Source organism: Bombina bombina, chromosome 1 (genome assembly GCF_027579735.1).
Source record: "Bombina bombina isolate aBomBom1 chromosome 1, aBomBom1.pri, whole genome shotgun sequence".
NCBI lineage: Eukaryota > Metazoa > Chordata > Amphibia > Anura > Bombinatoridae > Bombina > Bombina bombina.
Genome location: NC_069499.1, coordinates 1,358,955,210 through 1,358,967,750, shown reverse-complemented (window position 1 = coordinate 1,358,967,750; position 12,541 = coordinate 1,358,955,210). Strand labels below are relative to the sequence as shown.

Genomic DNA, 12,541 nt, shown 5'->3' with positions numbered 1-12,541 from the left:
TAGACAGACAAATCTTCAAAGTTAACAATGTAGCAACACTAGCATGGATACCTCACCAACAAAGACCTAAGTTAACTGAAAAATATTTCATTACAGCAGGAGTTTTATCGGACTGGGATAAACTTTTATCTACTAGCACCCACGTTTCCTCGAGAGATGGTCCTTTAACACCGATTTTAGAACACACTGAACTCCCATACTTTAGTTTAGGCTTCACCAAACTGCAACCATACAATCTTAGACTGGGATCAGTTCACTTCCTCTCAGAAAGCGGTAGAACCAAGACTCAGGTTGAACTGGCAGAAACCCATTAGGGGATATTCTCCTCATGGCTTCATTATCACCAATTGATTCATTACATCTCCCATCATAGATGTAAGGAGACGCTTGGTAGGGGACTCACACCCTTTGAGACACTTTGTATCTCCATAACAAACCCGACACATTTAATTTCTAAACTATACAAGATAATAACCGATGCAGAGGCAGCAAACCTCCCCTCATACACATACTCTTGGAACAGAGAACTGGATTGTGATATAGATGCTGAATCCTGGCATAGAGCCTTTAGAATAATTAAAAAATCCTCAGTCTCTGCAACAATTCAGGAAACTCACTTAAAGCTTCTGTGTAGATGGTATTTGACCTCTGTTTGACTCCATAAGATTTTTCCCGGGCTTAAGGACACATGTTGGAGGGGCTGTGGAGAGGAGGGCTCTCTTCTAAATATCTGGTGGTCATGCCCTCGGCTACTCAGATATTGGACAGATATCTTGACAGAAATGTCAGAGATTCTTGGAGTTGCAATCCCTCATGACCCAAAAATTATTCTATTCCTTGACCTTCCCAAGGTAGCCCACTATTTTTAATCATGCTCTCAGCAGCTAAAAAACTTATCCCAAAGCACTGGAAGTCCCAGACAGTCCCCACTGTAGAGGCTTGGAAAACCGCGGTCTCTGATGTTCTCTCGCTGGAGAGATACCACTTTCTAAAAACACACCACTTGGAAACTTATGAACTTATGCTGACAATGTGGCAAAGGAAAATATAATCTTTTAAATTGTTGTTTTTTTTTTTTTTTTTCTCTTTTCTCCCCGTTCCCCCAACTTTCTCCCTCTTTTCCTCTTAGCTCACTTGTCTCTTTTTCTCTTTCTCTTCTTTCTACCTAGATTAATACCTTTTTCTCTTCTTTTTTCTTGAAATATGTGTGGCTTTTGACAAACTGGTGTTGTCAAATCTTTAAAACCTATAAAATTTGATAAAGCACTATGAGAAAAGTTTGGATATGTTTCTAATATTGCAATCACCCTATTGTGTTCTCATAATTCAAAATGGACTAGACATTTTTGGTTTGTACAGTCTAAAACATGGCCTTGTTGATTTCTTTATATTGTATTAGTTCTAATTCATGTTTTGTCATATACTTTTCAAGAGTTGTTACCATAATGTCTTTTTCAACAACTTAATAAAGATTTAATAAAAAAAAAAAAAAAGAGCTGAATGCCCTTTTAAGGGAAGTAAAAGACCTGAATGCCCCTTTAAGGGCAATGCCCATACAAATGCCCTTTAGATTAGGTTTAACTTTATTTTTATTTTGTAGGTTTGGGGGGAGGGTGGGGGTTTGTAATGTTAGTGGGTCTTTGTGTTTTTCTTTTTTAGCAAAAGAGCTGTTAACTTTAGGGCAATGCCCTACAAAAGGCCCTTTTAAGGGCCTTTGGTAGTTTATTATAGATTAGGGATTTTTTATTTTGGGGTGTTTTTTTTTTTTTTTTAAAAAAGGGGTATTAGAATAGGAATAATTTGTATTGTTTTGGATAATTTCATTTCTTATTTTTTGTAATAGTAGGTTTTTATTTTTTCTAATTTTTTATTTTTTGTAATGGTTGGTTTTTTTATTTTGTAATGGTAGGTTTTAGTGTAAGGCAACTTAGGTTTTATTTTTATTTTACAGGTAAGTTTGTATTTATTTTAACTAGGTAGTTAGTAAATAGTTAATAATAACTATTTTTACTAACTAGTCTACCTAGTTAAAATAAATAACGTACCTGTGAAAAAATAAAACCTAAGCTAGCTACAATATAACTATTAGTTATATTGTAGCTATCCTAGGTTTTATTTCACAGGTAAGCTACATTGTATTTAGATTTAAATAGGTATTATTAGTTAATAATTGTAACTTTAATTTAGTTATATTTTAATTATGTTAAAGTTAGGGGGTGTTATGTTTAGGGGTTAATATAGGTAAGTTACTTTGTATTTAGCTTTAAATAGGTATTCGGCTAGATTTAGAGTTTGGCATAGCCGTCAAAACCAGCATTAGAGGCTCCTAATGCTGGTTTTGGGCTACCGCTGGTATTTAGAGTCAGTCAGGAAAGGGTCTAACGCTCACTTTACAGCCACGACTTTTCCATACCGCAGATCCCCCTACGCCATTTGCGTATCCTATCTTTTCAATGGGATCTTTCTAATGCCGGTATTTAGAGTCTTGGCTGAAGTGAGCGTTAGAAATCTAACGACAAAACTCCAGCCGCAGAAAAAAGTCAGGAGTTAAGAGCTTTCTGGGCTAACGCCGGTTTATAAAGCTCTTAACTACTGTGCTCTAAAGGACACTAACACCCATAAACTACCTATGTACCCCTAAACCGAGGTCCCCCCACATCGCCGCCACTCTAATAAATTTCTTTAACCCCTAATCTGCTGCTCCGTACACCGCTGCAACCTACGTTATCCCTATGAACCTCTAATCTGCTGCCCCTAACACCGCCGACCCCTATATTATATTTATTAACCCCTAATCTGCCGCCCCCAACGTCGCCTCCACCTACCTACAATAATTAACCCCTAATCTGCCGACCGGACCTCACCGCTACTATAATAAATGTATTAACCCCTAATCCGCCTCACTTCCGCCTCAATAACCCTATAATAAATAGTATTAACCCCTAATCTGCCCTCCCTAACATCGCCGACACCTAACTTCAAGTATTAACCCCTAATCTGCCAACCGGACCTCACCGCTACTCTAATACATTTATTAACCCCTAAAGCTAAGTCTAACCTTAACCCTAACACCCCCCTAAGTTAAATATAATTTAAATCTAACGAAATAAATTAACTCTTATTAAATAAATGATTCCTATTTAAAGCTAAATACTTACCTGTAAAATAAACCCTAATATAGCTACAATATAAATTATAATTATATTGTAGCTATTTTAGGATTAATATTTATTTTACAGGCAACTTTGTATTTATTTTAATCAGGTACAATAGCTATTAAATAGTTAATAACTATTTAATAGTTACCTAGTTAAAATAATTACAAAATTACCTGTAAAATAAATCCTAACCTAAGTTACAATTAAACCTAACACTACACTATCAATAAATTAATTAAATAAAATACCTACAATTAAACCTAACACTACACTATCAATAAATTAATTAAATACAATACCTACAAATAAATACAAATAAATAAACTAACTAAAGTACAAAAAATAAAAAAGAACTAAGTTACAAAAAATAAAAAAATATTTACAAACATTAGAAAAATATTACAACAATTTTAAACTAATTACACCTACTCTAAGCCCCCTAATAAAATAACAAAGACCCCCAAAATAAAAAAATGCCCTACCCTATTCTAAAATTAAAATAGAAAAGCTTTTTTACCTTACCAGCCCTGAAAAGGGCCTTTTGCGGGGCATGCCCCAAAGAATTCAGCTCTTTTGCCTGTAAAAAAACCCCCATACAATACCCCCCCCCCAACATTACAACCCACCACCCACATACCCCTAATCTAACCCAAACCCCCCTTAAATAAACCTAACACTAAGCCCCTGAAGATCTTCCTACCTTATCTTCACCACACCGGGTATCAGCGATGGGTCCAGGCTCCGATGTCTTGATCCAAGCCCAAGCGGGGGGCTGAAGATGTCCATGATCCGGCTGAAGTCTTCATGCAAGCGGGAGCTGAAGAGGTCCATGATCCGACTGAAGTCTTCATCCAAGCGGGAGCTGAAGAGGTCCATGATCCGGCTGAAGTCTTCTATCAAGCGGCATCTTCAATCTTCTTTCTTCCGGATCCATGTTCATCCCACCGACGCGGAACATCCATCTTCACCGACGACTTCCCGACGAATGATGGTTCCTTTAAGGGACGTCATCCAAGATGGCGTCCCTCGAATTCCGATTGGCTGATAGGATTCTATCAGCCAATCGGAATTATGGTAGGAAAAATCTGATTCGCTGATGGAATCAGCCAATCAGATTCAAGTTCAATCCGATTGGCTGATCCAATCAGCCAATCAGATTGAGCTCGCATTCTATTGGCTGATCGGAACAGCCAATAGAATGCAAGCTCAATCTGATTGGCTGATTGGATCAGCCAATCGGATTGAACTTGAATCTGATTGGCTGATTCCATCAGCGAATCAGATTTTTCCTACCTTAATCCTATCAGCCAATCGGAATTCGAGGGACGCCATCTTGGATGACGTCCCTTAAAGGAACCGTCATTCGTCGGGAAGTCGTCGGTGAAGATGGATGTTCCGCGTCGGCGGGATGAACATGGATCCGGAAGAAAGAAGATTGAAGATGCCGCTTAATAGAAGACTTCAGCCGGATCATAGACCTCTTCAGCTCCCGCTTGGATGAAGACTTCAGCCGGATCATGGACATCTTCAGCCCCCCGCTTGGATGAAGACTTCAGCCGGATCATGGACATCTTCAGCCCCCCACTTGGGCTTGGATCAAGACATTGGAGCCTGGACCAATCGCTGATACCCGGTGTGGTGAAGATAAGGTAGGAAGATCTTCAGGGGCTTAGTGTTAGGTTTATTTAAGGGGGGTTTGGGTTAGATTAGGGGTATGTGGGTTGTAATGTTGGGGGGGTATTGTATGTTTTTTTTTTACAGGCAAAAGAGCTGAATTCTTTGGGGCATGCCCCGCAAAATGCCCTTTTCAGGACTGGTAAGGTAAAAGAGCTTTTCTATTTTAATTTTAGAATAGGGTAGGGCATTTTTTTATTTTGAGGGTCTTTGTTATTTTATTAGGGGGCTTAGAGTAGGTGTAATTAGTTTAAAATTGTTTTAATATTTTTCTAATGTTTGTAAATATTTTTTTATTTTTTGTAACTTAGTTCTTTTTTATTTTTTGTACTTTAGTTAGTTTATTTCATTGTATTTATTTGTAGGTATTGTATTTAATTAATTTATTGATAGTGTAGTGTTAGGTTTAATTGTAGGTAATTGTAGGTATTTTATTTAATTAATTTATTGATAGTGTAGTGTTAGGTTTAATTGTAACTTAGGTTAGGATTTATTTTACAGGTAATTTTGTAATTATTTTAACTAGGTAGCTACTAAATAGTACATAACTATTTAATAGCTATTGTACCTGGTTAAAATAAATACAAAGTTGCCTGTAAAATAAATCTAAATCCTAAAATAGCTACAATATAATTATAATTTATATTGTAGTTATATTAGGGTTTATTTTACAGGTAAGTATTTAGCTTTAAATAGGATTAATTTATTTAATAAGAGTTAATTTATTTTGTTAGATTTAAATTATATTTAATTTAGGGGGGTGTTAGTGTTAGGGTTAGACTTAGCTTTAGGGGTTAATACATTTATTATAGTAGCGGTGAGGTCTGGTCGGCAGATTAGGGGTTAATTATTGTAGGTAGCTGGCGGCGACATTGTGGGGGGCAGATTAGGGGTTAATAAATATAATATAGGGGTCGGCGGTGTTAGGGGCAGCAGATTAGGGGTTCATAGGGATAATGTAGGTTGCGGCGGTGTACGGAGCGGCAGATTAGGGGTTAAAAAAAATATGCAGGTGTCAGCGATAGCGGGGGCAGCAGATTAGGGGTTAATAAGTGTAAGGTTAGGGGTGTTTAGACTCGGGGTACATGTTAGAGTGTTAGGTGCAGACATAGGAAGTGTTTCCCCATAGGAAACAATTGGGCTGCGTTAGGAGCTGAACGCTGCTTTTTTGCAGGTGTTAGGTTTTTTTTCAGCTCAAACAGCCCCATTGTTTCCTATGGGGGAATCGTGCACGAGCACGTTTTTAAAGCTGGCCGCGTCCGTAAGCACCGCTGGTATTGAGAGTTGCAGTGGCTGTAAATATGCTATACGCTCCCTTTTTGGAGCCTCACGCAGCCCTTCTGTGAACTCTCAATACCAGCGGTATTTAAAAGGTGCGGGAGAAAAAAAGCCAGCGTTAGCTACGCGGGTCGTTACCAACAAAACTCTAAATCTAGCCGATTATTAGTTAATAATTGTAACTTTAATATTGTTATATTTTAATTATGTTAAAGTTAGGGGGTGTTAGGTTTAGGGTTACGTTTAAAGTTAGGGGGTGTTAGGTTTAAGGGTTAATATAGTTTAATTTAGGTTGTTGCGATGTGGGGGCCGGCGGTTTAGGGGTTAGTAGGTTTAGTTACTATTGGTGATGTTTGTGAACGGCGGTTTAGGGGTTAATAGCTTTAGTTAGTGTCTGCAATGTTTTGTAATGGCGGTTTAGGGGTTAATAGGTTTAGTTAGTGATGGAGATGTGGGGGGTGCGGTTTATGGGTTAATAGCTTTATTTAGTGGCGGCGATGTGGGGGGGTGCGGTTTATGGGCTAATAGCTTTATTTAATGGCGGCGATGTGGGGGGTTTGCGGTTTAGGGGTAAAGGTTTAGTTTGTGTTGGCGATGTTTAGGAACGGCGGTTTAGGGTTTAATAGGTTTAGTTAGTATTGGCGATGTGTGTAGGGGGTGCGGTTAATGGGTTAATAGGTTTAGCTTGTGTTGGCGATGTGGGGGGGGGTGCGGTTTAGGGGTTAATAGATTTAGTTTGTGTTGGCGATGTTTCAAGACGGCCGTTTAGGGGTTAATAGGTTTAGTTAGTGTCGGTGATGTCAGGGAACGGTGGTTTAGGGGTTAATACCTTTATTATAGACTTATAGTTAGTGTCGGGGAACTGCGATTTAGGAAGGAACAATTAAAAATTCTGAATATGAATAATGGATCTGAAAATTCGGAAACATATTTATGAATTTTTGGAATTTTTCGGGATGTGCCGATTCGTAAATTCGGATACATTAGAATCGCAGAATCGGACAAAATTCGTCCGCATTCCGAATTTGTCCGAAACAAAACGCATATGTCTACTTTTTACACTTGTTTAGTTTAGCTGCTCTTACTGGGAAATGAAACTTTCCTCTAGCCTTGAAGCATGACCTCTTGTCAAATTCTATTTCCATACCATAAACAGTGATCCTTTCCCTCCTAATGCAATTAAATGGTATGTACCATTTATAGTGGATATATCAATATAAACCATGATTATTTTCTATCTCATACAGATAAAGCAGATACTTCATATTATACCCATCATATTTCTTCTGGTCATATCTATCTTCATCGATTTTATCCTTTACCGCCTGTTTGAAATCATCCGCAAACACAGCTTCATCAGCTACCAGTTTACCAGTGAGTAATTGAGGGAGAGCACCTCTCAAAAGTGACTGCTCAAATTCAGAGAGAATGCAACAAACTGGGGGCAGCTCATAATTAAATAGAATGGTAGTTTGCTTATCTTAAAGGGATATGAGACCCAAAAATGTTCTGTTGTGATTCAGAGCATACCATTACTTCTATTAAAAAATGTGTTTAGTTCCCATGATATTCTGTGATGAAGAGATACCTAGGTAGGCATCTAGAACACTACATGGCAGGAAATAGTGCTGCAATCTAGTGCTCTTGAAAATGGATAACATTCTTGCAAAACTGCTTCCATATAGCACTCCAGAAATGGGCCGAGAGAATGAAGAACATTTTTTAATAGAAGTAAATTAGAAAGTTTAAAATTGCTGCATGAAAGAAACAATTTGGGTTTCATATCCCTTTAATATACAAGCACAAATGCAAATAATGGACAAATACAATTCTACAACATAAAAACATGGAAAGTTGGGTGTACCTGTTGTAATGATAATTTTATATCAATATATGTTGTTAAATGATGTTTACTATATGAATACTACAATGTTATGCAGTTTCATGCAATTAAATGTTTTCTATATAAAAATATATGCAGAATAACAGAAAAACTAATGAACAAGAACTATAATTGTCAGAACCACAGCTCCCTGGCTTTTAGGATTTGTCAAGCCTTGCCTTAGGTTACAAATGTTAAATAATTGCTTCCCTATCTGTGTATTAGAAGGGGAATTTTGAAAAAAAATAATAAAATAATAATTTAAAGAGTTGGTGTCTTCTTGTTGTATTAGTCATTACACCTAAGACAAGGTCATCAGCACAAACTGTATTTTTATTCTCCTTTGCCTAATCTTCTCTTGTTCTAGGTGGACACAAGCTAGAGATTTTGGTTGGAGGGGATGGATTTCTTGCAAATCTGCTCCGGCGCACTGTACGTTTCCTTAACACGTCTTCAGAGGCTACACATTACAGTACCAATGTTGGTATGTACTCTACTAAGTCCAGGAGCTTTCATAGATGTTTGGATTTGGAAAAAATTATCAGCAGCCCAAAATCAATTACAGTTTGTTTAAATCCCATCTGTGGTCCCTCTTAGAGGTCATTTGTTACCACCACTTATGCCCCCAAGTAAACTACATTTTATAGTGCACATTATACCTTAATGCCCACAAAGAACATTTATATCCTAGAAATTAGATCTTTAATAATCACACCACATTTACCTGATCCCTATGTCAAACCTTGCAAATCAGACCCTCAGATCAGAATTGGTTTCATTAATATTATTCCTACAATTTATTGCTGTTAAGCACTAGACATTAATTGATCATTTGCCCTCTAAGAATATCTCTGCCAGATATATGTAGGATTACCTGATGAGTTCCCTTCTAAAACTTGCTGGAAACAGACATATTATCCGCTAGATTACGAGTCTTGCGTTATGAGTAAAAAAGCAGAGTTAAGCCTCATAGCGCTGCTTTTTTACTACCGCTGCTATTGTAGGTACAGCTGTCCCGCACACTTTTTTGGCCTTACCGCAAATCAACTTACGCAATTTGCGTATAGTCTATTTTCAATGGGACTTTCATAGCGCCGGTATTACAAGCTTTTTTTTTTTGGCCAAAAAGTAAGCGGTACAGCCTATCCCGCAAACTAAAGTCAGTAGTTATGAGTTTTACACTACAAAGCTGTAGCATAAAACTCATAACTAAAGTGCTAAAAAGTACACTAACACCCATAAACTTCCTATTAACCCCTAAACCAAGGCCCTCCCGCATTGCAAACACTAAAATGAAATTATTAACCCCTAATCTGCCCTCCGGACATCGCTGCCACTATAATAAACATATTAACCCCTAAACCCCCGCACTTCCGCATCACAAACACTAGTTAAATATTATTAATCCCTAATCTGCCGCCCCTAACATCGCCGCCACCTACCTACATTTATTAACCCCTAATCTGCCGCCCCCAACGTCGCCGCCACTATACTAAATTTATTAACCCCCTAAACCTAAGTCTAACCCTAACACCCCCTAACTTAAGTATAATTAAAATAAATCTAAATAAAACCTACAATTAATAACTAAATAATTGCTATTTAAAACTAAATACTTGTATACTGTAATACTGTAAAATAAACCCTAAGCTATCTACAATATAACTAATAGTTACATTGTAGCTATCTTAGGTTTTATTTTTATTTTACAGGCAAGTTTGTATTTATTTTAACTAGGTAGAATAGTTACTAAATAGTTATTAACTATTTACTAACTACCTAGCTAAAATAAATACACATTTACCTGTAAAATAACACCTAACACTACACTACAATTAAATAAATTACCTAAATTAAATACAATAAAATAAATACAATTACCTAAATTACAAAAACAAACTAAATAAACTAAACTAAACTAAACACTAAATTACACAAAATAAAAAACAAATTACAAGATATTTAAACTAATTACACCTAATCTAATAGCCCTATCAAAATAAAAAATCCCCCCAAAATAAAAAAAAACCCTAGCCTAAACTAAACTACCAATACCTTAAAAGGGCCTTTTGCAGGGCATTGCCCCACAGAAATCAGCTCTTTTACCTGTAAAAAAAAAAAAAAAATACAAACAACCCCCCCAACAGTAAAACCCACCACCCACACAACCAACCCCTCAAATAAAACCCTAACTAAAAAAACCTAAGCTCCCCATTGCCCTGAAAAGGGCATTTGTATGGGCATTGCCCTTAAAAGGGCATTTAGCTCTATTGCAGCCCAAACCCTAACCTAAAAAAAAAAAAACCCACCCAATAAACCCTTAAAAAAACAAACTAACACTAACCCCTGAAGATCCACTTACAGTTTTGAAGACCGGACATCCATCCTCAACGAAGCCGGGAGAAGTCCTCAACGAAGCGGCAAGAAGTCCTCAAAGAAGCCGGGAGAAGTGGTCCTCCAGACGGGCAGAAGTCTTCATCCAGGTGGCATCTTCTATCTTTATCCATCCGGCGCGTAGCGGGTCCATCTTCAAGACATCCGACGCGGAGCATCCTCTTCTTTCCGACGACTAACGAAGAATGAAGGTTCCTTTAAATGACGTCATCCAAGATGGCGTCCCTTAGATTCCGATTGGCTGATAGAATTCTATCAGCCAATCGGAATTAAGGTTGAAAAAATCCTATTGGCTGATGCAATCAACCAATAGGATTGAACTTAAATCCTATTGGCTGATCCAATCAGTCAATAGGATTGAGCTCGCATTCTATTGGCTGATGGGAAATGCGAATAGAATTCGAGCTCAATCCTATTGGCTGATTGGATCAGCCAATAGGATTGAAGTTCAATATTATTGCCTGATTGCATCAGCCAATAGGATTTTTCAACCTTAATTCCGATTGGCTGATAGAATTCTATCCGCCAATCGGAATCTAAGGGATGCCATCTTGGATGACGTCACTTAAAGGAACCTTCATTCGTCGGGAGTCGTCGTAAGAAGAGGATGCTCCGCGCCGGATGGGTCTGGAGGACCACTTCTGCCGGCTTGGATGAAGACTTCTCCCGGCTTCGTTGAGGACTTCTTGCCGCTTGGATGAAGACTTCTCCCAGCTTCGTTGAGGATGGATGTCCGGTCTTCAAAACTGTTGGGGGGGTTGTTTGTATTTTTTTTTTACAGGTAAAAGAGCTGATTTCTTTGGGGCAATGCCCCGCAAAAGGCCCTTTTAAGGGCTATTGGTAGTTTAGTTTAGGCTAGGGTTTTTTTTTTTTTATTTTGGGGAGGATTTTTTTTATTTTGATAGGGCTATTAGATTAGGTGTAATTAGTTTAAATATCTTGTAATTTGTTTTTTATTTTGTGTAATTTAGTGTTTAGTTTAGTTTATTTAGTTTAGTTAATTTAGTTTGTTTTTGTAATTTAGGTAATTTTATTTAATTTATTTAATTCTATTTAATTTAGGTAATGTATTTAATTGTAGTGTTAGGTGTTAGTGTAACTTAGGTTAGGTTTTATTTTACAGGTAAATTTGTATTTATTTTAGCTAGGTAGTTAGTAAATAGTTAATAACTATTTAATAACTATTCTACCTAGTTAAAATAAATACAAACTTGTCTGTGAAATAAAAATAAACCCTAAGCTAGATACAATGTAACTATTAGTTATATTGTAGCTATCTTAGGGTTTATTTTACAGGTAAGTATTTAGTTTTAAATAGGAATTATTTAGTTATTAATTGTAGGTTTTATTTAGATTTATTTAAATTATATTTAAGTTAGGGGGTGTTAGGGTTAGACTTAGGTTTAGGGGTTAATAAATTTAATATAGTGGCAGCGACAATGGGGACGGCAGATTAGGGGTTAATAATATTTAACTAGTGTTTGCGAGGCGGGGGTGTGGCAGTTTAGGGGTTAATATGTTTATTATAGTGGCGGCGACATTGGGGGCGGCAGATTAGGGGTTCATAAGTATAATGTAGGTGTCGGTGATGTCCAGAGCGGAAGATTAGGGGTTAATAAATATAATGTAGGTGTCGGCGATGTCGGGGGCGGCAGATTAGGGGTTAATAAGTGTAAGATTAGGGGTGTTTAGACTCGGGTTCATGTTAGGGTGTTAGGTGTAAACATAACTTTTGTTTCCCCATAGGAATCAATGGGGCTGCGTTACTGAGCTTTACGCTGCTTTTTTGCAGGTGTTAGACTTTTTCTCAGCCAGCTCTCCCAATTGATGTCTATGGGGAAATTGTGCACGAGCACGTACAACCAGCTTACCGCTGACTTAAGCAGCGCTGGTATTGGAGTGCGGTATGGAGCACAATTTTGCTCTACGCTCACTTCTTGCCTTTTAACGCCGGGTTTATAAAAACCTGTAATACCAGCGCTGTAGTCAAGTGAGCGGTGAGAATAACGTGCAAGTTAGTACCGCACCCCTCATAACGCAAAACTCGTAATCTGGTGGTAAAATATTAAGATTAGTTAATCTAAGGTTGATAGGCAGTACTGCTTTAACTCTGAAAGGTATTGCTTTAAAAGGACATGAAACCCAAATTGTTTCT

The 12,541-nt window shown here is 37.4% G+C and overlaps 1 protein-coding gene across 1 annotated transcript in view; it reads left to right on the top strand.

Moving 5' to 3' along the window:
* The window catches only part of DCST1 (DC-STAMP domain containing 1), a 136,712-nt gene that overhangs the window by 94,341 nt on the left and 29,830 nt on the right, over positions 1–12,541 (top strand). Inside the window, exons 14-15 of the mRNA XM_053719665.1 lie at positions 7,358–7,484; positions 8,360–8,476. Of these exons, the coding sequence (XP_053575640.1) occupies positions 7,358–7,484; positions 8,360–8,476 (244 nt within the window). The remainder of the gene's footprint in view (positions 1–7,357; positions 7,485–8,359; positions 8,477–12,541) is intronic.